Source organism: Cimex lectularius, unplaced genomic scaffold, assembly GCF_000648675.2.
Source record: "Cimex lectularius strain Harlan isolate CLEC.00 unplaced genomic scaffold, Clec_2.1 scaffold97, whole genome shotgun sequence".
Taxonomy (NCBI): Eukaryota; Metazoa; Arthropoda; class Insecta; order Hemiptera; family Cimicidae; genus Cimex; species Cimex lectularius.
In genome coordinates this window covers 548,963-576,708 of record NW_019392672.1, presented here as the reverse complement: position 1 = coordinate 576,708, position 27,746 = coordinate 548,963, and the positions used below count along the sequence as shown (strand labels likewise).

General features: G+C 35.2%; 2 protein-coding genes across 2 annotated transcripts; both read left to right on the top strand.

Annotated features, from left to right (window-relative positions):
* The first annotated feature begins 141 nt into the window (after nucleotides 1-141).
* Nucleotides 142-14,486, top strand: LOC106667093 (carboxypeptidase B-like). Its single transcript, XM_014394792.2, has 7 exons — nucleotides 142-779; nucleotides 8,295-8,566; nucleotides 13,141-13,243; nucleotides 13,307-13,462; nucleotides 13,533-13,767; nucleotides 13,853-14,223; nucleotides 14,281-14,486. Exons 1-7 carry the CDS (start codon nucleotides 614-616, stop codon nucleotides 14,451-14,453), a joined length of 1,476 nt encoding a protein of 491 aa, XP_014250278.1. The 5' UTR covers nucleotides 142-613; the 3' UTR covers nucleotides 14,454-14,486.
* Nucleotides 14,487-16,787: 2,301 nt separating this feature from the next.
* On the top strand, nucleotides 16,788-26,124 carry LOC106667094 (zinc transporter ZIP3-like). The gene is made up of 2 exons (XM_014394793.2): nucleotides 16,788-17,213; nucleotides 25,532-26,124. Exons 1-2 carry the CDS (start codon nucleotides 16,807-16,809, stop codon nucleotides 26,016-26,018), a joined length of 894 nt encoding a protein of 297 aa, XP_014250279.1. The 5' UTR covers nucleotides 16,788-16,806; the 3' UTR covers nucleotides 26,019-26,124.
* Nucleotides 26,125-27,746: the final 1,622 nt, after the last annotated feature.

Genomic DNA, 27,746 nt, shown 5'->3' with positions numbered 1-27,746 from the left:
AGCGGCGTATCTAGCCGAAGGTGACACTGACTTTTTTGTCTCAACTAAAAACCTTAATTAATTGAAGTCTAAAAGAATATTAAAATTACTAAGGGTGGCTACTTTTTGCCTATCAGTGTTTATTCCAATTTGCTGGAGGAAGGGATGTCAAATTGTTCTTTATTATCTTCATTATTTTCGACGAAAGGATAATTATTGAAATACTCTGATAAATAATCAACGGAGTTGTATTCCTGAAAGCGTTCTAGCGGTGTAAATAGAATATTACATTTTGGCCAAATAAGTTGTAGATGATGGATTAGAATAGCAATTTATAACAAATAAAGAAAACTTTAGAAACCAAGAAAGTGATCGGACTAATGCTTTAAATAATCAAGTCGACCTTGGTTCTGAGAAAGTCACGAACTTCTCCTTCGTTCGCGAATCCTTTCCTTTGGAGTTTTGCCGTTTCCGAAAAGACAGTTACGGCCTACAAGTGATCTAACAAAATGTGTGCCATCCGGAGCACAGGCGTCCTGGGAGGGGAAAGGAAGAAAGAAGGACGCCTCGGTCGGCGCAGTATTCGACTTGAACCTGCTAAGGCAATATGTCCTTCAAAGCACCTGCTTAGCCGATGATGATCTTCAGGCTTTGTCTTCTCGTGTTCGCAGCAAGCTTTTTGGCGCCGCATGTCATCTCGGCGGCCGTCGCCACCCCGAGGGACATCTCCATGGTCGCCGCCTTCTTTCAATGGTTCGAGACTGCCATGGAAATGGTTTTCGGCTATTTTATGGGATCAAGTGAGTAAATTTTATTTGTTCACCTTCACTAAAAAATGCCTAGAAAGATTTGCTTTTATTTTCTTCAAATTGAGCATTTAACATTTATGTACTGCGCCTGACAAAATTTTTATAAAACAAGAAATTTCTGTATTGGAGCAACTTTTACAGTTTTTTTTTTATTTTTTTAAATTTTTTTTTAGCAATATTGGGGATGATATATTTATCCAAACTATTTAGACAACTTATAGTTGTCTTTTAAAAAGTGTAAATGTTAGATGTATGAAACATTTATTATATCATTATCTGTATGTAAATTTCTAGAATTTTTAATCAAACGCATTTTCCTACTCGACAAATATAATGATGGAGCACATACAAAAATTGGAGATGTAGAACTGTTATTGGTATAAAATTAATTTAATACTTAATAAGTATTAAATTTTAAATTAAAATTTAACATTAAAAATATTTGTGTCTCTCTCAATTAGTTTATCTCTGACACACCCCTTCACTTTTTTACCCTCTGAGTGCCTCTGCTAGTCTGTCTGTCTCACCATCAATTTTTGTCCCTCGTTTTGCATTTTTCTTCACATTTGTAGTTTTGTCTGTCTGATATTCTCTTCCTTCTGTTTTAAAGAAATTTGAAGGCTGTAGTTTTACAAGTTAGATGAAATTTTGCAGGGAATTTATTCGTAGTTTGGTCAATCAACTAGGTTTCTAATTATAATGTTGTAATCCGGGTTTGGGAAAGACCAACGTACATAGTATTTTTTCACAATTAGGCAAATGAAATCTAAGTCATTTTTTTATACTGACAATACAAAACTAGTGTGTAGACTTTATTTAACTAATGGTAGATTTGATCGACCTTCTTTATTCCGAAGACTATATCAGTTTATAATTTCACACATTCTCTCAATTTATTTTGTCCTTCTTACATAAAGAAATTTTTTTCCTCCGCCGAAAATAGCACTGGAAAATAGAACTTCTGGCTTGAAAACTGGACGGGTGTCATGCCGCTTCTTGACAAATCCGGCTGACCGGAACCACTTCAACCTAGATGTGACCTCATAAATTATACTTTTAGGAAGTATGCACTCTTGCCCGAACCTGATTAGTTAAAGCAGGTTTATATCTAATCAGCTGTCACCCGTCGATAATGTCGTTAGCGAACTATTAATACAGGATTAATATTTACAGCCAAGGATAAAAATTAATGGAAATGGGACAAATGATTCTTCTCGGTTATTCATTTTTTTATTATACAGGAAAAGACTTTTAAAAATGTACAATAGCAAAAGTATACTTAGGAGTGATGAGAATATTTATATTATACATTCATTATAAAATATAAAATAGGTAATTAAAGAAATAACTGACTATTAGTACAATACAAGAATAAATATTTGGAAGTGTGAGTTATGAAAAAAAACATAACCATAAATATACGCAATTAACATAGTTGAGAGAATACAAACAAAAGTTAACTGAATAAAGATAATTAATACTAACACCCAATCTAAGTAGCACAACATAATAATATTGTAGATTAATAAAGTAATAAAAACGAACAGAGCTATGTGTACAGAACGATAATGAGAAATACATAAAATGGATATGGAAATACAATCGACTCTCCATAACTCGAATCTCAGGATAAAATTCTAATCAATTCGCCGTGTCATTTTTATTATATTTTTTGACAATTTTTAAAATTGTGATTCAAAAAGGATAGTTTGGAGTGTAGAATCACTAAAAAAAGTTTGATCCAAATCCGTGCTCCGTCAACTTGGTCGTCCCCTTATGGCTATCCTGAGGGTTTTTGATGATTTTATGAAGCTTCTAATCGTCGGTATGACTGATGAAATTTATATGAAATTGAATGAAATTGCTATTCTTATTACAATATTTCATACCATTAATATAAATATTAAATGGTAGGAGTGAAAGGTGTCCACCTTATGGTACACCTCACGTAGCTTGAATTGAACTGACTTTTGAAAAGAAGATCTTTATTTTGAATACTTGTTTCTGATTTAATATTTAAACCACTTCAATGACGGAGTAGTAAAGCCTTATCTGTAGGTAGAGTGTACGTTGTCTCGGCCAAATGCTTTAGACAGATCAGTATAGATAGTGTCCAATTGACAATCACTTCAGAATCTTTTTAAAAAGATAGCTCCTCACATGAAGTTATTTTCAACGATATGGATTTCGAGCCTATAGCTCATCATCAGGTTGTAGAACTCCTTCAACCTGATGATGAGCTGTAGGCTCGAAATCCGGATCGTTGAAAACAACTTACTGTGAGAAGGAGCTATCTTTATAAAAAGATTGAACAACACGCTCACTTTTCTATCACCTTAGAATTAATTAATTTTTGCAGTTTGAACAGGTGACGAGGTTTGATGTCACAAAACAGTGTTGCTCATCAAATATTCGAATAATTTGTCAATATGTGAAAGTTTGGAATTAGGGCAGTAGTTAGATGTAGATGAAATATTCGGGGTGTAATATACAGCGCCCTTTAAGACCTATTGTATCACTCCTTCCGTTCTCTGACTAAAGCACATCGGTGAATTCTATTTCATCAAGAATCTTGATTAATAGGCCCGGTTTCTGTGGTTGAAGCTCTTCTATGGTGACATTATACATCCCAAAACGCTTCCTCCATTTGTAGCACCGCAGTTTGTTAGTAGATGTGTTGGTGTCTCCTCTGCCTCTCTGCAGAATCTGCATGTGCCGTCTTGGATTATTCTTCATCTTCATTAAGTGTCCATTTAAGAATCCATTAGGATTCGCAGTTTGTTCATGCTTCCTTTGACATATTCCGTAATTTCTTTTCTTCCGGAATTTGTTAACATATTCGTGGATTACCTGTGTCCATTTGTTCCTTCAGTTTCTTTTTGTTTTTCTGTCTAAGATACTCATTAATAGTGAGAGTTCCTATGCCACAGAAGGGTTCGGGTTCTGTCAGCGGTGTAGCAGGCTCCTTGCCTTGCAAGGGTGTCCGGTTTCTCGTTGCTTTCTGCTCCCATGAGTCCTGGACTCAGTAGAGGCTGACTTAGTTCTGCGTACCTAATATGTTTAATTTGATTTTGCAGTTCAGCACCATCCTTGAACTAATGATATTTGAGCTTAGTGCTTTGATGGCTGCTTGGCTATCTGACATGATAGCTATATTCTTGTTTTTATACCCTTTATTCAGGTTGAGTTAAGTACATCTTCGCGTGAATCTTAGCTTGGAAGACATGGGTTCTAACTATTTGGTTCCACGTCAGAATAATTCTGCCCTACCTTCTTGTGTTCTAGATCCATTTGTGTACCAAAGGATGGTGCCATTCTTAAAGGAGGTGTTTCCCCTCTCGTTTAGGACAGGAGTTAGATTTGATGAGTAGAGTAGTTAGAGACGCAATTATAGAGGAACTAGATTTTTCTTTTTTTTTAAATAGTTAAAAATCGCAATTTGTAAGATTATATAACATTTCAAAAAAGGCAAATTTCCTAAAAACAAAGTAAAGGCAGATCCAACTCATCCTTAATACAAGCAGGTGGAAAAGCGAGTGACAAGTATTGTTGAAATAGAGAAATCGAAAAACATACTGTCACTTGGTTATATACTACATAATTCACTAGTTTTCGTAGTCCGCTTGACCAACTAATATCTTTCAATTAATTAAACTGTAAGGTATTGGTTGAGATAAAAAAGTCAGTGTCATAAGCGGGATTCGAACCCACGACCTTCGGCTAGACACGCCGCTGCTTTACCACTTGAGCTATCGTGACTTCGATCCACTCGGACGCTAACTTCCCATTTCAACCCCACCTTTTGAATTTTCCTCCTTTTTGCCACTTTTCAAGCCGAAGGTCGTGGGTTCGAATCCCGCTTGTGACACTGACTTTTTTATCCCAACCAATACCTTAAATACAGATTAATTAATTGAAAGATACTACATGATGTGTAGAGATTAGTGACCGTTAATCTATAGTTATTCAGATATCGTGAGATGCGGTCGGGAGTCCCGACCGCATCTCACGATATCAGAATACTACATAATATTTTACATCGTTCAGGAAAATGTTCAAAAATCTGAATAAGGAAGATCTTGAAAAGTCCTTTCATATTTTAATCCTTTAAACAGCCTGACGTCTTCATTAAAACAAACAAATGTGATCAAGGAGGAGCAAATGTTTACTGGGAGAAAAAAACCCAGTCGATCCTTTTTCTAATGAGGGATCCGCCTAATGAGCCAGGTAGGAGTAGGCGGAACGACCTGACTATTAGTTGATTAACAGTGCACGTACTGGTCACGACCATGTTGCAGAAACCATTTGGGATATTCGGGTCAGGACTTGCCCCAACGTACAATTGAGGAATTTATACAAACCAAACGGGCCACCAACGGTTTTTAATAATGACTTCCGAAACGACTCCCTTCTGGTTCTTTCCCTATGATTTTTGCACGATCTGACAGGTCGTTCGAATTAAATACTGTGTCGTTAATTATATTCTTTATGTTAGATTGATTACGATATTTTTAAAATTATTTAAGTTTAATTGAAAAATGGTATGTAACGATTAGGCTGGCTAAACTTGTCACTGTTGAAAAATGCACGTTCCTTCTAGAGTCATAATCATATCACAAAATAAAGAGTTAAGTAAAATTAAGTACATCAATATAATTAAAACCTTTCTCGTTTATAATCACTCTGTGACAATTGCTTAAAAACCACAATGCGATCAATTCGCACATGACCCAGTTTGTCGGATTGTACCTTTCGGCATGAAATTAAAAAAATACTGCCATATGTGTGTCAAAGCAAGTTGACGGTTCCTCAAGTGTAAAAAGATAAATATAGACTTTTCTTTATTAATTACACATATTGTAAAAGTCACCAAGTTCTAGATGTCTCGTAACATTAATTAAATTTTATATTTAAAAGTTGTACGGAGGCTTTTAAGTTAACCCCCAAACGCCGGAGAGTTTAGTGTGATATCGAAAATTTGTCTATATAGCGCGTAAGTAAAAAATTATTTTCAAATTTGTGAAAGGTCCCTTTTGTGTATTGTACATACTGAATCTAAGACATGTCCTTGTGGCACTCTTACTTTCCTTCTTGCTTTTTTTCTTGCGTAGTGCTTCACTCCTTTCAACTATAAATTTCTTGATAGTGTAAACCAGGTATTGGTAAGGTAACTAACCAATACAAGACGAAGATTTAATTCAATTATAGATTATAATTTGCCAGAAATCGTAACTGACCTAACAAGAGCAAAATAGATACGCTATATATGTACTCATTATGTCACGGGCATTCCTGCAACGTGGTTAATGTCATAGGATGATCGACGTCATGGAAAAATGGGGATACATCGACACATTCACCTACGAACAGGCAAGGTCCTGTGTACCCTTTTAAAGAAAGTGCTCTTTTTTATCCTGCGCAACTCTAAATGATTTTATATCTATGTGTCTCTGGGTACTCATATTTCCAGTAGTTCGTCGTTATGTTAGTTGTTCCCCGTCTGTTTGATGACCCTTTTTTGTAAGCACTGTAGTTTTAGTGTCCTTATTGGGAGCTCACATCGGCACGTGTGTGAATTGAGCCCCCAGTGTCCGGCGTTCTTCCATCGAAGAAACCTATTTTGGAAGGAGGTCAGCACCGAATTCAGGATCGCGTAGGCCTGATCCCGTCCCAGACATTCCATTGATGAGTGCCGTTTGTAAACTTTCATTGCGGCCACCTCTCCCCTTAACGTATGAAAAACCCAGATATGACGGTAAGAATCGAACCATAAACCCAACACGGGACTACAAGCCGAGAGTCTGACTCGGCTTCCGCGGTCTTCTGAGACTACCATACTGTCAACATTATTTGTTTGCATTAGGATTCTGTTTTGGCTCGACCAGGTTTTCCAGATGTATATCGATTTTCATACACTTTCTATTCGTTATTGCATGTTGTTGACAGGTATAAGCAAGGCAACTCAAATAAATTTACATTTCAGCTACTTAAATCCATACAACTCATGTAGGACAGATACTTTCGAGTTTTTTGTGGTTTGATTGGATTTTCGTCTACACCTTCCTTAAAAATCTATCGACGTTGAAACTCTTCCGAGAATTGGTTTTCTCTGTGATATCTCCTGAAGAAAACTTTTTGACCTACATAATTCTTTCTTTAGGATTTAATTGCTAGGGTTTAGACAATAGAAATGTTGAGTTTGAACTAATAAAAAATGCAGTGGAAAATCATGTGTATCGACTATCACGAAATGCAATTAAAATGTGATTATGAAAGAAAACAACAAACAGGGTTGTTATAAACTCTATTAAGACAAATATTAGTCCATAAATATTTGGCAGGAAAATACACTTTAAAGTGTTATCATAAAGAGAGTAGACATTTCAAGTGGGACAATCTAATAGATTTTATTACTTCTTGACTAACTAGATAATAAGAATCCCAACAAAAACCTAACCATGAAAAAAGGGTTACGTTCCAAAACTCTTACAAAAAAAAAGGATCCTATCAATGTGATGACATCTACAGTGGTCAAGTCCGTTTTATTTTTAGTTCATAACCGGAATGAACTAAAAAAAAGGTAAAAGTTCCAGACTCCCTCCCTAAAAAGTCATCCTATCAAAGTAGTGATATTGTGTTTTTAATGTTAGAAATATCACTACTTTTTCACTCACGAACACTCTGGTTCAAGGTATATTCTTGAGGGAAAAAGCAAATTCAGTAGTTAATACCAAGCATTCGACTTTCAGGTCATTATCAGGACAAAACAATCTTAAATCTATAGATTGGCATATTTAGGTTTTTATAAGCGACCTAAAATTTCCTTGAAGACCGACTCAGACCTAACATTGCAAGGACTGTAACAGTGAACATTGTGGCCAAACTCACTTTCACTACTACTTTTATGAGCGACCTGTTCTTTTAACTTAACACTTGGCCAGTTGCTGAATAAGGATTAAACCATCAGGACCGGGTGTGCTCACATGTTGTTGGTGAAGGGAAGTTAGAGAACTCAGAAGAAAAGATAAAATTTCCAGACTTCTCATTGCTCATTCAAAAGCTGGCCAACTGTTAAGCAATAAAATTAGAAAAAAACACGTGTATAGTTGAAAGTTATTGAAAACCAACTGACAAAACCAATGATCGATACGCTCCAAAAGAGTTCTAATTTTTCTAAAAATATCTCAAGTTTTAATGATTTATTAATTAAATCAATGAAATTTACTTGTGACTATTTTTATTTAAATCACTCACATTATTGCATAAAATGTTAAGGTTGTTAACAGGAGACTGTTCTTTGTCCTTTTGGTGATGTATACTTGTTATTAGTTCGTTGTTCTCTTTTGCCAGTTGAATTAAGTCTGCACCTACCATCTTTATACCACTTGCCAGTAGATACATTTACCGTTCTACCAAAAACAGTCCTTGCCACAAACACTCTAGCATCTTTCATTCATCCTCAGTACCATCTGATATTAAACGTCCTATATGTTTTCCTATTCGCAGAGCCAAACGCTGAAAAGGAAAGGAAGAAAGGAACGACCAGGGAGTCTAGAGTTTCCTACGATAACTACCACGTCCTCAGGGTGATCCCAGGGAGCGACCAGGCCGTTCAAGAATTGGAGATGTTACTGGATGAACCGGGGCTCGACTTTTGGAACCCTCCACTCAAAAACAGAACGACTGATCTTCTAGCACCACCCGACCTCGCGGACTATCTAAAGTTGTACCTTCAGGAGAGGGAAATCCCATTTTCAGTCCTCACCTCTAACCTACAGGTAAATCATACTTTCACCAAACTTTCTTAGAATAATAATCGATAGAGTATCATTCCAACTACGGTTTTTGAAACATCATTTTAATATTTTTGAATATTACGTGATGTGATTCGTAGCACAATTGTCCCCCTAGAGTAACTTGTACCTACTAAGTCAGTTAGGATAAGATAGGATGTTAAATTCTCTTCCTCTGATGTAAGTTGTAATTTTGTCCGAATTGTTTTCCCAACTCTGGAATAGCACGAGGAAAAATAAAAAACAACATTAAATAGTAAGAAAAAATCTAAACGTATGTCCGACAAATATAGCAAGAATAGGCTAACCAGGATATTCAAGAAACGTCTCTGAAGTTAAAACTATTGCCGAAAAGATTAATTCTACTTAGAATAACTTAAACTTTGTTGAAAAAAATTAAGACTTTTAATCATAAATACGATTATCGTAAAAACGGATGTAGAGGCAGGCATTTAAAGCATTTCCTGTCAAAGGATACAAACAGAGGCCTGCTTTCTCTTTTCGTGATCAAGATCAAGGTCTTCTCCGGCCGATGATCCGCCGTCCCATAGATTCCGGTATCGATATTCTACCGATTGTTGCCATTGTTTTATCAAATTAATTGACGACTTGCAAAAGATCAACTGTCGCCATTGGGGGCAGAAGAAAGTACTGTCTATAGCTATATAACGTAACAGTCAGTCTGGTTTTGCCTTCGTACCCTGCTGAGGCGGACTTCATTTGTAGCACGCTACATATTACATATAATACATTCAGACAACAATTAAATAAATTTTGAAACATTGAAGAAGATAAGAATTAAAAAAATACCAAAACGGATACAATAATAATACACAATTAAAATACAGTCGTACAACGTAAAATTTTGAATGATACAAGAAGTAGAAATTCATTCTAGTACTTATTTAATAAATTAAGTACCGATTAATCAAGATCTATAGAATTCATGATTTGGTAATACACATTAACTTCATGAACGAGCCGATTTAGCTGAAGTGACGGCCGAAGGACAGGTTGAAGAACAAGGCTCGAAATTAGAGGAGCTTTTGTTTGAGGACATTGTACTAATACATCTGACAAGATTTTTACGTTATATTCGTTTATTGAAAATAAATTAAGCAAAAAAATGCGAATTAAGCCACACATTTGCTTTGGTAGGCTATAGGCGGCAGAGCTGGGATCATATAAAACAAAACGAATCAGAGGTGCTTACCTACCTGATAACCACTCAAATCTCATTCTCAGAAGTATATAAACTCAAATTATTTTGTTTTCATGTTAACACTGAAAACCTATTCACATTTTTCTTTACCTTTTCAACTATGAAATGACTGTACATATGTTTATATACCTTTTCAACTATGAAATGACTGTACATATGTTTATATACTTCTGACTAAAAATCAGTAAGTACAAAAATGTGTGCCATGTTCTTATACACACACACACACACACACACACACACACACACACACACACACACACACACACACACACACACACACACATATATATATATATATATATATATATGTGTGTGAGTGTGTGTGTGTGTGGTGATTAGTGACCGTTAGTCGATGATTATTCGGAAATCGTGAGATGCGGTCTGGTGTGACGTAGGTTTCAGAAAAACATTTTCTTTATCGTGCCAACGTTTCGATCTTTATTGAGATCATCTTCAGGGCCTGGCCTTTACAAACATTGTTTAAATTTAACAAATACTTGTAGGATATGGAAAAACGTGAATTTATACAATCAAAAAATATTTTTTATATTCAATCAAAGTATTTCTACTCACTCAAAGTGTTTGTTTTCTGCGTACGCAAAGATCGAAACGTTGGCATGATAAAGACAATGTTCTTATATATATTTGATTTTAAATTGTTCAAAATTAAAATGTACAATATATTCTTTCGTAGAGCCCTGAAGAAGGTCCAATAAAGTTCCGAAAGCTAGGCGACATTTAAAATGAAAAATATTTTATTTGACCATGTCCTTGGCAACAACCTAGAGAACATTATAATGACATTTAAGTATAAAATATTGTTATTGTTGCTAAAGATTAATATTGAAAATTTAGTATTTTTTATTTACGATACTTCAAGTACTTAAAAGATGTGTGTGGTGGTTAGTGACCATTATTCTACAATTATTCCAAAGTCGTGAGATGTGGTCTGGTGTGATGTAGGTTTTAGAAAAACATTTTCTTTATCGTGCCGATTTTCTCTCAACACGACACGCAAGAATGGCACAATTACACAGAAGACAAACACTTTGAGCCCTGAAAATGATCTCAATAAAGATCGAAACGTTGGCACGATAAAGAAAATGTTTTTCTGAAACCTACATCACACGAGAACGCATCTCACGATTTCTGAATAATTACTTAAAAGATCTTTTAATTTCCAAATATATATTTGGTTTTATAAACTAGGCTTGAAAAGCAATTTTAAGTGTTTTTTTGCTTCCAAAAAAATTTGCGAGAGTACGCCACAAATTTAAAATAACAAATTTCCTACTAACTGTACTGTGGCCAAGGAAAACGTTAGACCGAATCGGATTGATTTTTCTGCGGTTTGTCTGTCCGTCGTAACGGATCAGTTTGTTTGAATGACTGTTCTCTCTGGATTTTTTGGTAAGCCTCAAAAGGATGAACTGTACGTCTAATACTAAAAATCGAAAAGGCTTGATTTGATAACATCAAATTATGTTATGAATGGATCATTTAGCTCGGCCATGATTCATTTATGACTTTTTCTCATGTGTGTCATATTTCTGGATTTCGGAGGCGGTCCTCATGGTCTAATTGTTTCAATGCACCGAAGCGCTTCACCCATTTTTTTAGAATGTCGTCGCTTTAATCTACACCACTGTCCTACTGTTGAAGTTGAAGTACACAGTTTTTAAAATACACAAATCGCATAAAATACGCTGAGGAAAAATAATAAGTAAATTGTCGTAGAAAAATATAAACTGCTCAAAAATGAATAGGGATATTGCCAATTTTGTACTTTTTACTTTTCCTAAAAATTTTATTTTATTTTTATTATAAATTGCATTAAAATTTATTAGAAATTATTATGGTTTTTACTGAAGTAAAGTTAAGGAAAGGAAAGATTGTTTCAATTTCCATAATTTTGTTTATTGGACAGAATAATTTTTTTAAACAATTAATACCGTATCTAATGTTCTCCAACCTCTGTGCACCTGTTAGGCATACTGTTGGTAGGTTGTCACTAATTTCATAAGGAATTTCACTTCATAGATGTTGCAACGCTGCAGTCAGTTGTTGCAGATCATCGAAAAGCCTTCTCTGCAAAGCGTCCCACATGTGTTCAATGGATCGTCATAACGGACTGCGGTGAGGTTGCATTCAACAATATTGAGTCCAGTTCGTCCTCCAGTGTAAATCCCAGCCCAGATCATTTCACGACGATGTTGCAACGCTGCACTCAGTTGTTGCAGATCAACTGGCTGCGGACGGGGATCGAAAAGCCTTCTCTGGAACGCATCCCACATGTGCTCAATGGGTTTAAGGACTGGGGAAGGGCAGATGGAAAATTTCCCGGTTTTCTAAACATTGATGAACTATTGTTGTCATCCAGAAATCGAAATCCCTGCCAATGAGATCCCTGGTTTGAAGGACGTATTCCTCGATAATTACTCGGACATAGCGGACTGCGGTGAGGTTGCCCTCAACAATATAGAGTCCAGTTCATCCTCCAAAGTAAATCCCAGTCGTGACCATTACACTGCCTTTTCCAAACTGTACGGAAAGGAGCTGGAACTGAGGCATGGTACGCATCCCCGTTCTTGGTAGATTCTTCGGCGCCTGCTATCACTAAACAGAAACGCGACTCAACAGCAAACAAAACAGCATTTCTATTTGTGTTCGCTTCTAGGCGCTGTCTGCACCATACTCTCCTGGTATTGCTGGTGGCGGGCTTATGCTGCAGGTCGGCTCACAGAGGAATAGGATGTGCGGCTAACTTCCGAAAACGATTAATCGTTTGTGTTGATAAAGGCCTTGTCAAAACATCTTGTACTTCATTTAGGATCTGGCGGGCACCATGGCAAGGGTTCCATCTTGCAGCAATTACAATATTTCTGGCCACCCTTACCGTCGTAATCCGCTGAGATCCAGTCCTCCTACTGGCACTTCCAGTCTCTCGGAATCGGGCTAAAGCCCAGGAGACCGAGTCCTTTTGATAAAAAGAATAATTAATTTAAATAATTAATATGTCAATTATAAATACTCAATTCACGTATGGATCGATATAATAATTTCAATAATCTTAACGATTAATTTTTATTAATTTAATCGGGTACAATAACAAAATTTATATTTTAGTTGATAATAGGGATTACACATGAACGATTAATTAGGACAATGGAATGTAATTTGGAAAACAAGTGGTATATTGTTGACATCTTCAAAATAATTTTTAACACCAGGTATTGGCACCTGTGGGATAGCTAGCCAAATTTTGTGATGTAATCAAGTTGAGTTAAGAAAAGTTAAGAAAAAAAAGAAATCAACCAATATTTTATTTTAACAGGCTGACATGAAAAATCAGAACCCAACACAAATAAATCGATCGACACAACTCAAGATTGAACAAGGACATCCCATGTCTTGGGAGCGATACCACCGATACAAAGGTAAAAATATAACCATTAAATTTATAAATTAAATAATCAATGGCTACTTACGTAAATAAATAGACATTGAAGCGTATCTGGACTATTTGGGCAAGACAGCTTCGGAACTTGTCAAAATAATAAAAATTGGGAAGTCGACTGAAGGTCGAGCACTGAAGGTGGTGAGGGTTTCAAGTTCGAAAGGCAAGTCTGCGAATCCTGCCATATGGATTGATGGAGGTATCGGATATTAAATATCAATAGGATTATGGGTCATGTATATATCAAGGTGATGTGTTTTGTGTTTTAGGCATGCACGGGAGAGAGTGGATTGCTCCAGCGACTGCTCTCTTCATTCTCAAGCAACTTGTTGAAAATTACAAGACTAACAGAGCTGTGGTTGACGGAATTGACTGGTACATTATGCCCGTGGCCAATCCAGATGGTTATGAATACAGCCATTCTACTGACAGGTTTTGGAGGAAAAATCGTTCAAAAGCATCAAAAGATATTGATGATTATGATGATTATGGTGATGAAGCAAGGTGGTAATACTATATAAACAAAATATAAATGTCTTTTTAATTTGAATAGTAAGTGTTTTTTAATAAATAACTTTGTTTTTTCTAGATTTTTTTGGGATGATGTCAAAAGATGTGAGGGTGTTGATTTAAATAGAAACTTTGATTTTCATTGGGGTGAAGTAGGGATGAGCAAGAACCCTTGCAAATCGACATACGGCGGTCAACATGCATTTTCTGAGCCAGAATCTAAGGCTATATCAGACTTCATAATGCGGCAGGGAGATCAAATCAAGAGTTACGTGACTCTGCACGCTTACAGCCAGATGATCCTCCTGCCCTGGGGGTTCACCAAGCAGACTCCGAGCGACCACTCTGATCTCATGTACGTCGGGCGGAAAGCGCTTGACGCTCTTCAGAAAGTTTACGGTACCAATTACGAAATCGGTACATCACCGACTCTACTTTATCCCACGTCTGGTACGTATATTTGAAGAAGTTTTCCAAACAGTTTAATTCAACACTTTGATATTGCAGGGAGTTCGGATGATTGGGCAAAAGGCAAAGCAGGAATTAAATACAGCTACACGATTGAACTGAGGGACAAAGGGAAGTACGGTTTCCTTCTTCCGGCATCTCAGATATTACCAACAGGGAGAGAAACTTTTGCAGCAATTAAAACAATAGCAAGACATGTCACACTGGAATAACATTGATATAAACTGATTATTTTTAATCATAAACTGTAGTATATGTAAAATATTAAATTATTTTTTATTATATTTTTCATTAATTGAAAATAAACCCAAACTAATCTGTTTTAAATGTTGTCAAACTGTACAACATTGCATGTACTTTCTAGTTTCTAACAAAGTCTTGTGAAATTGGAAGCGATAGACTGCCAATCCTTGGAAGGGAACACGCAGTGAGTTTGCAAGGTTGGAATATTTTACAGTCTAACCATGCATTAAATTAAATATAATTAGAGTATGTAATACCGTTTAAATTAATTTCTCCAATGTATTGAGATTCCCATTTAGACAAATATTCACAAGCAGAAAGGATTTTAAATTCTTACAATTTATTTTTTTAATGTGTGGTGATTAGTGACCGTTAGTCGATAATTATTCAGAAATCGTGAGATGCGGTCTGGTGTGACGTAGGTTTCAGAAAAAACATTTTCTTTATCGTGCCAACGTTTCGATCTTTTATTGAGATCATCTTCAAAGCCTGGGATTTCAAACAATGTTTACATTTAACAAATACATTTAGGATGTGGAAAAATGAATTTATACAATGCAAAATATATTTTATATTCATACAAAGTATTTCTACTCACTTTGACAAACACTTTGAGTGAGTAGAAATACTTTGTATGAATATAAAATATATTTTGCATTGTATAAATTCACTTTTCCACATCCTAAATGTATTTGTTAAATGTAAACATTGTTTGTAAATCCCAGGTCCTGAAGATGATGTCAATAAAGATCGAAACGTTGGCACGATAAAGAAAATGTTTTTCTGAAACCTACGTCACACCAGACCGCATCTCACGATTTCTGAATAATTATTTTTTTAAATCTACATATTAATTGAAAATCAATGCTGCTTTACTTTGTAAAATTATGTCAATTCTGTGAGTCACTGGAGTGTTAACATTAAGGTAAGTAATATCGTATTCAACAATGCTTCTGACCTTAGAAGGAAGACCAGGTTGGTGGGTCACGAATTTGGACCAAACTTTTTTTACACTTCAAAATACAGGTTACTTCTTGTGAATAGGCCTTGGTGGGCCAAAAAGAAAAAAGTTGAAATTTTCCCTTTTTAATATTTTTATTTCGCCGTTCTACTTGCTCAATTCAACTATGTGAATACATCATGTTACACCATTTTTTAAATATAAATTGTAATAAAAATGTAGTAAAAGCTGTCAAAGTTTATCTATAACCGAAAGATTTCTAAAACACCAAATATTTTTCATGTAAACTAGAATAAAAATTTTTTCATGCAACTATTGTAATATAAAATTTCGTATTAGCACCTCTAGAAACCCATAAATATAAATTTTGGTTGAATTTAAATTTTTTGACATTCCTAGTGAAAGCTTTAACATCGTTTTTCTGAAAATCTATTTTCATGGTTTTTTAATTCGTTTTAAAGGAATTGTCGAGTAAATTTTATAACTATATCGAACATTAAAATCGGATTCTTATTTCTATTTAAAAATGAGGTTAATTTCTGAAAAATAATTGGGCTATTTTGTGCTATTTTCTTATAGAAATATTTTATATGTTTTAACAGGATATACATCTTTAAAAAGCTATATTCTTCTTCTTTCAAATTTTGATTTTTAAAATCCTTTAAGCTGTTTTTGAATTATAGAAGTTTCAATCAGATATTTCAATAACTACTTCCTCAAAAATTGGAAATTTTTTAGGGGTAAAAAAATCGATAAATTTAATTGAAACAAAAAATTATCTTAGAGGTCAGATCTCAATGGTTTAAATTGAAATGTCTTTTTAATTAATTAATTACTAACAATTAGTTTTTGATTTTGTGATAGAAATGAGAAAATTGTTGTCTATTATTGATCATGTCCAAGTCGCCGTGATTTCTTGTTTAGGCATTTTTTCCTTTTGTTTGTATGATATGATATTAATTGATTGATCGTTAAAATTTTTGAAGTGGACCAATTAAAACTGTTAAATTATTTATTTAACCTACTTCTTGATGATTAGTAATAAATTAGGGTATCTGCAATTAGACAAAAAAAAATGAAAAGATCAAGCTTTGTTCAATTTGAAAAGTGAACAGATTATTAGAAAATTTTCTTATTTTATCTTGTCCAAATGCCATGTACAGATTAACAGATATTCTTTTAATCTGTACTATTTTCTGTTTTAAATTTATTGAGTAGAGGAGTGCGTTGAGAGAAAGGAAGAAAGTCGCTATCGATAGAGGAAAAGAGTTTACAATTAGTACGTGATATTTGTCGTTTTTTATCTCGAGAGGAGGTAGGTATTTAAGTGTGTTTGCCCCTCGATCCGGCCTTTTATCGTAATGGAATCCGTAGTGAGAGCAGTGAGCATGGACGAAGAGGCGCACCACGACGCCATGGTGGCCAAAGTCGCTTCGGCCTTCGTCCTCGGCCTCTCAGCCCTGACCTGCTCCTGCGTGCCGTTCTGTCTGATCCGGAAATGCAGCAGCTCCAGCACGGGGAAAATCAGCACCACCGCCCAGAAGACGATGGACATGTTGCTCCGCTTCGGCGGAGGGATCCTCATCGCGACGACGTTCCTCCACCTCCTACCGGAAGTACGAGAAGGCACCGAAGAGCTCGTCGAGACTCACGCCTTTCCGACGTGGCCTGTCGCGATACCGGAGCTGGTCATGTGCATCGGTTTCTTCATTATGTACTTCGTAGAGGAATGTGCCCACATCTGCCTCATGAAAGGAGGAAATCACGGGTAATTTTTCACATCTTATTTTCAAATATTCCTTTCTCCAACCTTTGTGAGTTCGGAAAATTGGTCTAAATTTAATTTAGCTCTTGTTTACTCAATGATTACCGGATCATGTTCTTATCTGAAATAAAACGGGTTTAGAATCCGAATCGTTAAAAACCATTTAAAAATGCATTAAAATTTCTGGTAAATCGAAATTATTTCATTTTTACAATTTGATTTTAGCAACCATACTGCCAGATTAGATTATAGATCTATACTGAACGTATAGAAAAACAAATAATAATTAAATCGAATCTCAAAACAGGTCTAACGAGAGGACTACCAAGTTGGTCGGTCAAGGATTTGGACCAATTTTTTTGGTTATTCTACACCCCAAAATATCGGTCTCATATAGGCCACTTCTTGAGAATAGGCCCTGGTTTGGCCAAAAAAGTTAGAAAGTTGAAAATTTCCGTTTTTTAATGTTTTTATTTTGCCTTTCTACTTACGCAAATCAACTGTATGAATATATAATTTTACAGCGTTTTTTTAAAATGTAGATTGCAATAAAAATATAAATAATATTAATTAATAAAATAAAGTAAATACATAGTAGTAATAGTAATAATGTTCTATATAATATAGATAAAGCTATCAAATTTTTCAAAAACTAAAAAATTTCAGGCAAACTAGGTCATCATTTTTTTCTCTTGAAAGTAACATGAAATTTCGTTTTAGCACCTCTATCGATCCCGAAATATAAATTTTTGTTTGAATTGAAATTTATCGATTTTTGGACCCCTAAAATTTGTCGTTATCGGGATATAAGTTATAATTCAAAAACGTTTAAAAATAATTTAACGTCAAATAAAAATTTGTACGAAGCCGAGGGTAGGTTTTTAACGCTAGAATTACGAATCTGAAATTTCGACCATTTTCTGGCTAACTTTGATTAGAGAAAATTTGTTATAATATGCAAAAAAATCAATATTTTTATGATTTATCTTTTTAAATCATACCAAATTAAAATATTCTGCGTTGTAGAACTTTTGTTTTTCTTTTAATCAACAATGAAATGAACACAAACAAAGTAATACATGGATAGTGTTTTAGAAAGATATATAAAAAAGATAAATGACATGCTGCATATCTCCTTATATTAGGTATAAGTTAAAAATCCTGTTGCATACAAAAATGTAACAATACCATGTACTTGCGTAAAAATAATTATAAAAAAAACTATTGGCAAAACAAAAATATAAGTATCATAACATGGATGTATAGAACATATAAAGTAAATAAAGACCCATTTAGACCTATTATTAACACAAGTAGATCCCTATATATAACACCTCAAAACTTATTTTAGAAACTCTAACACATATACAGGGTGTCCCAGTTCCTTCTGACGAAACTCAGGGAATCGATTCTACTCTTCGTTTGGAGCAAAAAATGCTCAGGAGAAAATTTTTGGAAAGTTCTCTATTTTGAAGATATTCGTCAATTTAGGTTTTTTCAACTTTTCACTACCTTACCACATAAAAGCGCTTACAACTTCCAAAATGTTGAGACTACAATAAATCCAATTACACCATTTGAAAGAACGCTAAATTGGCTGTAAGATACTTCTTTGCAATAATCTGAATGACGTAAAATGTTAACCAATATCAGTTGGAACATGTCAAATTACAAAATTTACAATTTTGGTCATGATTGCACGTTCTACTGAGGTTACAAAAAAATACCTATAACTTGTCAAATTTTAGAAAAACTTCTTCATCTAATATGCTTTACGTTGATATATCCAGCTACCTTAGCTCACGTTTTCGAACATTCAATTGTTATTTTTCAACTTTACTAGAACGTTATTTAAAAACCTGAATATATCAACGTAAAGCATATTACAATAGATGAAGAAATTTTTGTGAAATTTGACAAGTTGTAGGTATTTTTTTGTAACCTAATTTTAAATTTTGTAATTTTGACATGTTCCAACTGATATTGGCTAACATTTTAAGTCATTCAGATTATTGCAAAGAATTATCTTGCAGCAAATTTAGCGTTATTTCAAATGGTGTAATTGGATTTGTTGTAGTCTCGACATTTTGGAAGTTGTAAGCGTTTTTATGTGGTAAGGTAGTGAAAAGTTGAAAAAAACTAAATTGACGAATATCTTCAAAATAGAGAACTTTCCGATAATTTTCTCCTGGGCATTGTTTGCTCCAAACGAAGAGTAGAATCGATTCCTTGAGTTGCGTCAGAAGGAACTGGGACACCCTGTATATATACATTTATACAGCCTGTATAAGTCGAACATAAAGAACTCATATGAGACAAAACATTTCTTGAATCACCAAAAATAGAGAGACTACACATACCATTATTAGAATCCGTTAACTTAATAACAAAAAACTAAACCACACAGAAACCTAAAAATGAATTTTTCAAAATTTCAGATTTAGCTTAAACAACTCATATTTTAAATTTAACAATAAAATATACAAACAAATTAAAGGCTTACCTATGGAAAGCTGTTTATCCCCAGTAATGTCTGGTATATTCATGAACGATTAAATTAATCATATTTTGAAGAAAAAACGAACAATAAAAAAGCCAGAATATAATTCAAAATAAAGGATGTTGGTGGCACCATTGCCTGTGTTCACAGTGGGATGACATAAAATTAATGGTATAAGTCTTTAACAATGCACATAAAGAAATTAAATTCAAGTTAGAAACTGAATCGGATAAAAAAGATATAACATTTTTGGACTTATACATATATAGAGCTATCTTTACTGTCAACAAGTATAAGAAACACACCACAAAAAATACTAAACTAATTGTCATTGCATCACGAATCTAGTCCAAAATTGATTAAACATTATTTGCATAAAAATAATTTAAAATCTTTACTTATTTTGTTAGTAGAAAATAGCTATCCTAAAAACGTAAGCAATATGATTATTAGCAAAAAATATAATATTCTTTTTAATAAAACTAACTGTGAAATGATCAAATTTAAAGCTTAGGTCCTTTTTATTATTAATACTTTTTTAGCATTATTCACTTTCATTCTGCAACGCCTACAAATCGCTTTCAATTAATATTTTTCCTTCGATAATTTCATTTGAGGTTATTCTTATTCTTAGACCTTTTTCAATGGCTCCAGTCAGCCATATAAGTGAGTATGACAGTGTCAGAGTCATACAATTATTACAGGATCAGCAAGCGCGAAGTCGCCAGTAAATTGAGTGTAAATCACTCTACAATAATAGGAACGGTTCTTTGGCGCTTCAGAGAAACTGAGCCTCACACTAGAAGGCCAGAATAAAAATGAGATAAGTAATTGATAAGTTAAGTTCGAAAGCATTCGATTTCCTCCAGGACTGTAAGAATCAGGATCAATGAAAATAACCTCAAGGCTCGTGGGCCCCTTTTTACCACAGCTCATTATAGGCTCAATCCAGGGAACATGTTCTTTTTACAGTTGAGATAACAGTTGGCCTCAAATCTTCAGGGTGGGGGGGCTAATTTCATATGGCGACGATCAGGAGAAAGGTACGACCCATGCATGGTTCCTCACGTGGCATTCCACGGTCATTGATGTTCTGGGGTGGCATTTCCTTGGTTGTTGTTGTGCGAGGAAGATCTCTAACTACACAAAGGTACCAGACACAATCGAAGAATGTCACATGTAGTGATATATGCACCTCACATCGGTGTGAGATTCTGCTAATGCAGGATAATGCCCGACCCCATATTGCCCCCGTGTTGTGCATGACTACTTGAATGAGATTGGAATTGAGGGGCTTAGTTTGATCAGCTCTAAGTTCAGATTTGAACCCGATCATTTGTTAATACAAATTAATAGCACGCTCTACTTAAAAACTAAAGGAAAACCAATAAAACAAACTTTGATTCCGATTACTTTTGTGACCAGTTGATTGGATCCACATTTATTTTCCTATAACTACTTTATTAATCCTAATTTTTTTAAAAATAATTTTCAGTTTAACTTGTAATAAGCTCATATTTTAAACATAGCATGTAATAAAGAAAACATGTATTAGCTCTGATGAAACGTAATATTAAAAAAAAAAAAAAACAGCGATTTCCGATTTATTTTGTGAGATACTTTATGTATTTTCAGTATACTATCAGACTCACGCCTGTGTCCTATCGCATTTTTCTTGGACCTGGAAAAAATCATTTTCGCGTTGCATTATTTGCTCTCGAGGCACGTAGCCAGCAATCAAACTCCTTTAACTGAGAAAACAAATGCTAATGAGGACTAATCGCAAGAATAAACATCATCGCGTCGTCACGGTCGTCCTTTCAGGATTTCGTGTCTACAAGTATAAATTCACCCTCCCACAGGAATTCCCTTTGCGGAAAACTTTGTGGTCTGGGGCAAAAAGGTGAAATTGTATTGATAAGCGGCATCCGGCAACCGGGGAAAAATAAAATAATGAACTTCTGGAAAATCTTATAGAATATTCCATACATACACAGTTCAAACCACGACGAGTGAAGAGGTTTTTATTTTTCAACCCAGAATGTTTATGATTTAGGCGAGCCTAATCAGTGTTGTTCAATGTCTGCGTTTATAAACAAAGTTATTAAAAAAACTCAAAAACTCACGCAACTCTGTTTTGCATTATTGACATGTGTCATGTGTCAACATCTTTCAAATTCATAAAATTTGAGTCAAACAAATAAGTTTTATATTTATGCGCTTTTTAGACACACCGCTAATAATGGTTTATTTGTTTTAATAACATGCACAATTATTAAATGGAAACGGTTTACCTGCATTTGCTAACTTACAAAATTTTGATTAGTTTTGCAAATGTCTAATTTAATTCTAATTGGGTTTTCAGGAAAATAATGCAGGTTTTCATGTTTTCTTTCAATTACTCCTCCGGTTACGTTGGAACGATTAATCTTTTGTACGAATGTCAACACTTTTAATTCTCTTCAAAACAAAAATGTTTTTTTACTAAATAATAATAATAAACTCGGCTGTAACAATGCCCAAACGGCCAGAAACATTATCGAAATCTGGGGCGATGACAGTGTGAGTGAGACCACCGTTCAGAGATGGTTTAAAAAATGTCGAGAGGGAAACTTCAGCTTTCAGAAGGTCGTGGAATTATTCTTCCCTAGATGATGATGTTCTGCAACTTTTGGTCGAGAACAACTGTTCAAGAATTTGCAGTTTCAGTTACCAAATCGACCTCTGATCACCTTAAGGCAATTGGAAAGGTAAAACGCCAGACAGTTGGGTTCCTCAGGCATTAAACGACATTGGATTCGCTACAACTGCAGACGTTCTGGACATATGTTTCCCATTGGGGGTACCAATGTCTTACAACATTGAGGTTCTTTAACGTGGGCACCTGGCACATAGGCCTTATCACACATTTTGTTTCTCAAGTTAGGAGCGACTTGAGAAACTAAACTTGTGATAAGTCCTATGTGCCAGGTGCCCACGTCCTGATGTTCTGGACAGTGGCTCGACAAAGTCAGTACAACATTTTCCAAAGCCCCCAACTGATCATAAAAGGTGATGGTGACTATGGTGTGCTTCATTTAGGCTGATTTACTACAGTTTCTTAAATCCCGGCGAAACAATCAATTCCAAAATGATTTGTCCCAAAATGAATCAATGCACGAGAAATTGGCTTTATTGAAACCATCTTTGATCAATCGGAAATGGGCGATTCTGTTTTTACATTTTCTGGAGTTTCTGTATCAGCTACACCGCTTTTCACTTTTTGATCATGACATTCCAGCGGACTTGCCAATCATTCCAGTTCAATGTCGTCATAGCTTTTTCAATGTCCGCTGGGCTGACGGTGTCTCCGGGATATGCGACATTTTCGCTGCTACTTTCGCCTCTCTTTCGTTTTCTTCGTTTCCTTTTAGGCCGACGTGACCCAGAATCCACAGCATTGAGACCTCCCATTCATTTTCCATTAATACCTCACGTCATCTTGTTGTATGAGTTGTATGATATATATATATNATATATGTATATTGGACCTTCTATTTTATGACTGCCAAAGCGTTCATACTAAATTTTAAACAGCAATCGTCTATCCATTCAATGTGATCAATTGTCCACGGCCGGCCAAGTAGCTGCTCTCAGATGAAGTATTCAAATGGTGTTGAGATGAACCAGTCCAGGGGCTTCTTTTTAATAGGTTTTTCATATCTTTAATAATTTTATATAATTCTGTAGATTTTTTAGTTACGCATACCAAAAGTCGTAGTTTATGTTGTTATTCCACGTTCATTCATTTATTATGGTTGCTATTAAACCAGCTGACAATGCAACAATAGTTGAATATTTTGAAGTAGTAATCCATATATGTTTAGCGCTCATAATTGACCGAATTAATTATTTTAATTAATTTTTTTTTCTCTAAGGTCTTGGTCAATGAAAAAGTTAGTGTAACGAGTGGGATTCGAACCCACGACTTTTGGCTGAATACGCCGCTGTTCTCGCCACTTAAACAATCATGACTTGGAACCACTCGAACACCAACTCCTCATCTCAGCCTACAATCTTTCGAATGTGTGGTGATTAGTGACCGTTAATCGATATTTATTTAGAAATCGTGAGACCGTCCAGACCGCATCTCACGATTTCTAAATAAAAATCTTTCGAATTTTCCTTCTGTTTGCCATTTTTTCAGCCGAAGGTCGTGGGTTCGAATCCCGCTCGTGACACTGTTTCATCACGACCAAGATCTTATTTTTTATTTTTTTAAATATTTTTTTTGGATACCAGGGACTGGAGGAGTTCCCTCCTGAGCACTGCAGCTGAGCTGTACAGCTTATTGTACTTTATCCCTGGCTCCATATTTTGGGGGAGGGCTCGCAACACAAATGTGAACTTGAGCCCCCGTTGTACCGAAGAAGAAACTCATTTTTGAAGGGGGTTGGGACCAAATTCAGGGTCGCTGAGATCCGATCCCGCCCCTTCCATTGATGAGTGCCGTGTCAATTTCTTTCAATTGAGGCCACCGGTCCCCTTAGGCGTCAGAAAAAGTCCAGAGGCGTCGGTGTGAATCGAACCCACGACCGCGGGATCTACTTGCCGAGAGTCTGACGCTTTCACCACTCGGCTACCGCGGTCCCCAAGATCTTAGATTAAAAGAATAATTATTTTACAGTAGGTAGAACCAAGATCCTGGAGATGTCAACAAAATAGTTGTTCACAATTCATTTCGAGGTAGATGAAGGCACTTGAGGTTCTAGGTGGTAGCCAATATAATTTATATANTATATATATAAAGAGTTTAAGTATCTGCTGTTTTTCGTTGGATTTGTATTACGCCATACCTGCGCGCTGTAGCCAGATGAATCGTTATTGAAAAACTATATTAATAGTTATTGTTAATCTGGGATGAGATGACATTGATGCTTTTCTTTTCTGAAGAATTGGATGAAACTTGCTGTAATTAATTCTCTCAACTTGTTTTTGCCAGCTTTCGCACAAAACAAAAATCAGAAATTATAGAAATTAGAAACGAGCGTAGAAAAGAGCGTTCTGTCTTGAATGGAATATCGTGAAAACAGAAAACCTCCGCAAAATATCTGGCTGTTGTTCCCACATAGTACACCTACGGGAGTCGTGGAACTTAATGGAAAAACGCCTAAAAATTCCTTTGGGGCGTACATAGAGAGGCTGACGACCTCTGTGGTCCGTGCTTTGCATGAAAGCCATCTGACAAACAGCATTCGCGGCTTTTATGACAATGACATTGGGGAGAAATCGTGAGAAAACTGTATTATTATTTTTAATATGGTTTTTACCAAATGTTTTCAACGGCTCTGTAAACCACACGAAGAATTTGGTCATAGTCGCATACTCAATATGGCCAAACACTTCACATTTTATTAGGGAATATCAAAGATAAAATCAAAACTTTAATTAAAAAAGTGTATATTAAACTTTCAAATGTGATAAAATGCGTTGTTGATTTTGGTGCCCTTTCAGATGGATTTATTTATAAACTTTCACGGCCAAAAATCTTACATCTCTCAGTTTACTTTAAAACGATTCTTTAAATTAAAAAAAATATTTTCATTGCTAATTATATATTTTGAAAAAAATCTCAAATTGAGGGATGATGTTCGCACTGGTATGAAAAAAAATCAAAAATGCTAGTTTCAAGATCTAGTTTTATACCTATTTTAATACATGAAAAAATCCTGGACATGGCCCAAACAGATAGAACGTTTTAAACAAATTTCATTACATTTGGCATAAAGCGGTTGGGGAGGATTATAGTTCATGTTGTTTAGTAATTTTTTGTTTTGTTTAGAGAGGGCCACAGTCACGCAATTTCTGGAACTCCGCTCCGAGGGATCCTTATCGTCATAGCGCTCTCGGTTCACCAGATCTTCGAGGGTCTTGCAGTAGGTCTTGAGGAAGGCGACTCCAAGACGGTCTGGATGGTGACATCAGCGATAGCAGCTCACAAATTGGTTATCGCAGTGTGCGTCGGTGCGGAAATGGCCTTCGCGAGAACCAACACCCTCACCAGGGCGATCTGCATCGCTACATTCGCCATAGCGACTCCCCTGGGGATCGCGATCGGGATCGGTCTTTGGTCCGGCAATGCGGACAACGATGTGACTACCGGATGCGTATCTGTGATACTGCAGGGTCTGGCCACAGGTACTCTGCTCTATGTCGTCTTCTTCGAAGTCCTGTCCAACACCAAAGAGGAGAGTAATTTTCTTCAATTTTTCGCTACGGCCGTCGGCTTCGTCCTTATGCTCATCTTAGTGATCTTCTTCAAAAGTTAAACATCGGATGCAATTATTCAAATAAAAACTATGACAAATACACGATGCCAGAAAAATTCGGCGTTCATAAATTATAATAAAATAAATATGTTTTGTGTTTATACTATATTATAAAACAGGGCAATAACCCATATTCAGAAATTTGTTTAATAACATAAAAGAAGGAAAAGAACAAACAGAAACAAAAAGTGAACTGTTCCTATAGAGAAAAATTTATTATAATTATTTTCGTACATGTATTCTGCTAGAAGAAAAAAGTTCGTTTTCGAGTTTACGATCTAATACTAATGATATTTAATTGTTTTTAGTTTTGCTTTAATTGCATTAGGCTTTAAGAATTTTCCAATTTTTAAATTATTTGTTTGTTTGTTCACTCAGAACTATTAAATCTTCACACCAAGCCATTTTTCCCAACCAGCGATATACATATTTTTATAAGTTTTAAATTACGGCTGTACATTTACTTTCCTGTAATTATATCTATTTATCTTTGTTCATTACATATTGTTAAGAAGGTTAATAGCTGACAATGGGTTAGATTTAGGGGGACGTAATTAGCCCAAGCAAAGATAAATACTTGCCAAAATGATCGTAATAATTAGTGAGCAGTTAAAAAAAAATATAAAAAAATAATCTGAAGGGGGCGTCGGTGGCCGCAACGGATTAGGAGTTGACACGGCGCTCATCATTGTAAGGTAAAGGTCCCGGGTTCGAATGCAGGGCCACTGGATTCGAACCCGACGTACTTACAAATGGGCTTTTTTTTTTAAACACCGCCACCCCGAGGGTTGATATAACCTCTGCCGTTGCGAACCCTCGTAAAATAAAAAAAATAAACTGAAGCAATTATGAAAAGCAAAAACTATATTTTAAATTTGATGTTAACGAGTGTAAAAATTATAGGAAAACTAAGAATATTAAAACGTTTGAATATTGTTCTTTTATGTAAATAATAAAATAATATAATTTAAGTACATACTTAATTGTTGTAAATACTGAATTTTAATTGTTGTTAAAAAATATCTACTGTTATTGTCAGAAGGTTTAACTTTTTTTGAGGATGGAAGGCTTCTTTTACTGCGCAGCATTTCTGAGTCGTGCAATATTATTCATCACATACGACAAATAGTTCCGTGTGGTTATTCGGGACTTGATGAAATCATCGGACTTCCCAGTGCTTTCATGCGACCGCAGGTGTTGCCTCTCGGTTCTTGGAACCGTTCTGGGATTTACATTTTCTAATGGATGGGAATTGAAAATAAAAATATAAACAAATCATACTTTGACGGCTCATTACACATTAAATAAGATGGGACAAGAGTATCAACGGTGTCCAAAGTAAGATCTAACCTATAAGGTTGGATAAAGATGTAATTAACATAAAACAGGATTCGGTCTACACCCATGTTTTATATTACACCTGATCATTTTGTCACGGTGGACTACCCTGTAACAAAATCTTCGGCTAAGCCAGGCGATCGTACGATAATCCACAAAATGATCAGATATGATAAGAAACATTGGTGTTACGTAACTTTCCTACATTTAGGTTTCTAGTTCTTCACCGTCGCATTACTTCTGTTTACTGGCCATTAGATCACGCTACTAGAAAATATAAAATCAAAAGTATGATCAGTTGTCATTATTGACATGACATGTTTGGTGCATTTATACAGATTTTAACTGACCAGGTCTGTCAATGTTTGATTTGTCATTAGGGATAAGCGA